The sequence below is a fragment of the Mirounga leonina genome, unplaced genomic scaffold, assembly GCF_011800145.1.
Source record: "Mirounga leonina isolate KUSES-001 unplaced genomic scaffold, KU_Mleo_1.0 Mir_101010, whole genome shotgun sequence".
NCBI lineage: Eukaryota > Metazoa > Chordata > Mammalia > Carnivora > Phocidae > Mirounga > Mirounga leonina.
Window position 1 is genome coordinate 15,132 of NW_023270049.1, and position 1,906 is coordinate 17,037.

The 1,906-nt window shown below is 53.4% G+C and overlaps 1 protein-coding gene across 1 annotated transcript; it reads left to right on the forward strand.

The window, feature by feature from the left end:
- The first annotated feature begins 68 nt into the window (after nt 1–68).
- On the forward strand, nt 69–1,900 carry LOC118008661 (N-acetyllactosaminide alpha-1,3-galactosyltransferase-like). The gene has a single exon (XM_035002324.1). The coding sequence runs from the start codon at nt 815–817 to the stop codon at nt 1,556–1,558; it is 744 nt and encodes a 247-aa protein (XP_034858215.1). The 5' UTR covers nt 69–814; the 3' UTR covers nt 1,559–1,900.
- Nucleotides 1,901–1,906: the final 6 nt, after the last annotated feature.

Genomic DNA, 1,906 nt, shown 5'->3' on the forward strand with positions numbered 1-1,906 from the left:
TTGTGATTTCAGAGTAGAGCTGTCAGTCCTCTAAATTGAGCATGATGATTGATTAGAGTTAGGGTTGGGTTAGGGGTTAGGGTTAGGGTAGGTGACCCTGTGACCCATGCAGCCCCACAGTCAGCATGTTGGAGCCAGGAACACTCCCCCTGTGCTGAGCTCCCGGGCAAACCCTGCGGGTCCCCTCCCCTGGCTGACCCCCTGAAGGTTCTGTCCCCACCTGCCATGAGTTGGAAGTCCCCACAACCTCCTCTTCAGGTTTGGATAATCTGCTCCAGTGGCTCATGGAACTCAGAGAAACATGTGTGATTCTTGGGCACAGCCATGAATCTCAGCTTCTTCATGATGGGGGCAGCCCAGCAGCTGAGTGACCATGCAGGGCTGCCTCTGCTTTTATTTCATTTTTTTATCAGAAAAGCAAGGGCAGTTGCCTCAAAGCGTGGGAAAGGAGGACAAAGGGATGGCAAGTATCCTGAAGCTGTAAAGCAGTCCTGCACCCTCCCCTAGGGGCAGGCACTCAGGGAGGCAGTCATGGGATAAGGGAAAAGTGGGATGTTTGTGCTAGCAAGCACCAGGTGCAGAAAGGGGACCTGAGGGTTACATTCTTTCCTAGCTCCTAACTACTGTGCCCTGCCCCTGGGGATCATGGGATCCTGCTCCTACTGGGCCCTTGCGTTCAATAGTCTGAGAACAGGAACGCTGTTGACCTTTCAGCTGCTTCCACAATCACTCCTGAGGGCTTACAATATATTTTCTAAGAATAATTCCACACTTCCTCCGTGAGGTGGACTACCTGGTATGCACAGAGGTGGACATGAAGTTCTGCGACCACGTGAGTATGGAGATCCTGTCCCCCGTCTTTGGCACCCTGCACCCCGGTTTCTACCAGGCAGCCCGCAAGGACTTCAGCTACAAGCATTGGCCACAGTCCCAGGCACACATCCCCAGGGACAAGGGCGACTTTTACTACATGAGGACCTTTTTTGGGGGGTCGGTGGTAGAGGTTCACCGACTGACCTTGGCCTGTCACCAGGCAATGGGGGTCAACCTGGCCACTGGGATTGAGGCTGTGTGGCACAATGAGAGCCACCTGAACAGGTACTTGCTGGACCATAAGCCCATTAAGGTGCTGTCCCCAGAGGACCCATGGGACCCTCAGCTGCTGGGCTGTCCCCGAGAGGACCTGTGGGACCCACAGCTGCTGGGCTGCCCCTGGAGAACCTGTGGGATCCACAGCTGCTGGGCTGCGCCCCATCATGAAGAAGCTGAGATTCATGGCTGTGCCCAAGAATCACCAGGACATCAGCAGTGGTTATTACTTGAGGAGTCATTTTGGTGCCCACCAGGTCTTTCACTTGAGTTAACAGATGAGCCCGAAGGAAGGACGTCATCAGTTAGGAAGTACAGACGAAGGTCAGAGTGGAGGTGGGCAAAGGCCTCTTTAACTCAGAGAGCGGGGGAGCCCCGAGCTTCTTCTACACACCTTGCCCTGCTCATCGATTCCAGCTGCCTGGCTCTGAGTTCTGTCCTTTTAATGAACTGGTCATCTAGTAAGTAACATGTTTCTCTGAGTTCCATGAGCCACTGGAGCAGATTATTCAAACCTGAAGAGGAGGTTGTGGGGACTTCCAGTCTGTAGCCCATAGCTCAGAAACAGGGGTGACCTCTCTGCCCAGCCACTGGCTGACCACTGAGTTAACAGCACAGGGATTCAGTGGCCACACACAGCAAAGAATACAGACTTGACAAAGTTAGTTCAGAAAAGCACTAAGCCAACAGTAGCAACTACAACGAGCAGCAATCATGAAGCCTGGAGTGGGGAAGGTCTGATGTTCAGGATGCTTCCATTATAATATTCATAATCACACCCTGGACTTGTCACTGGGGCCAAGTCCCCCGGCTGGGG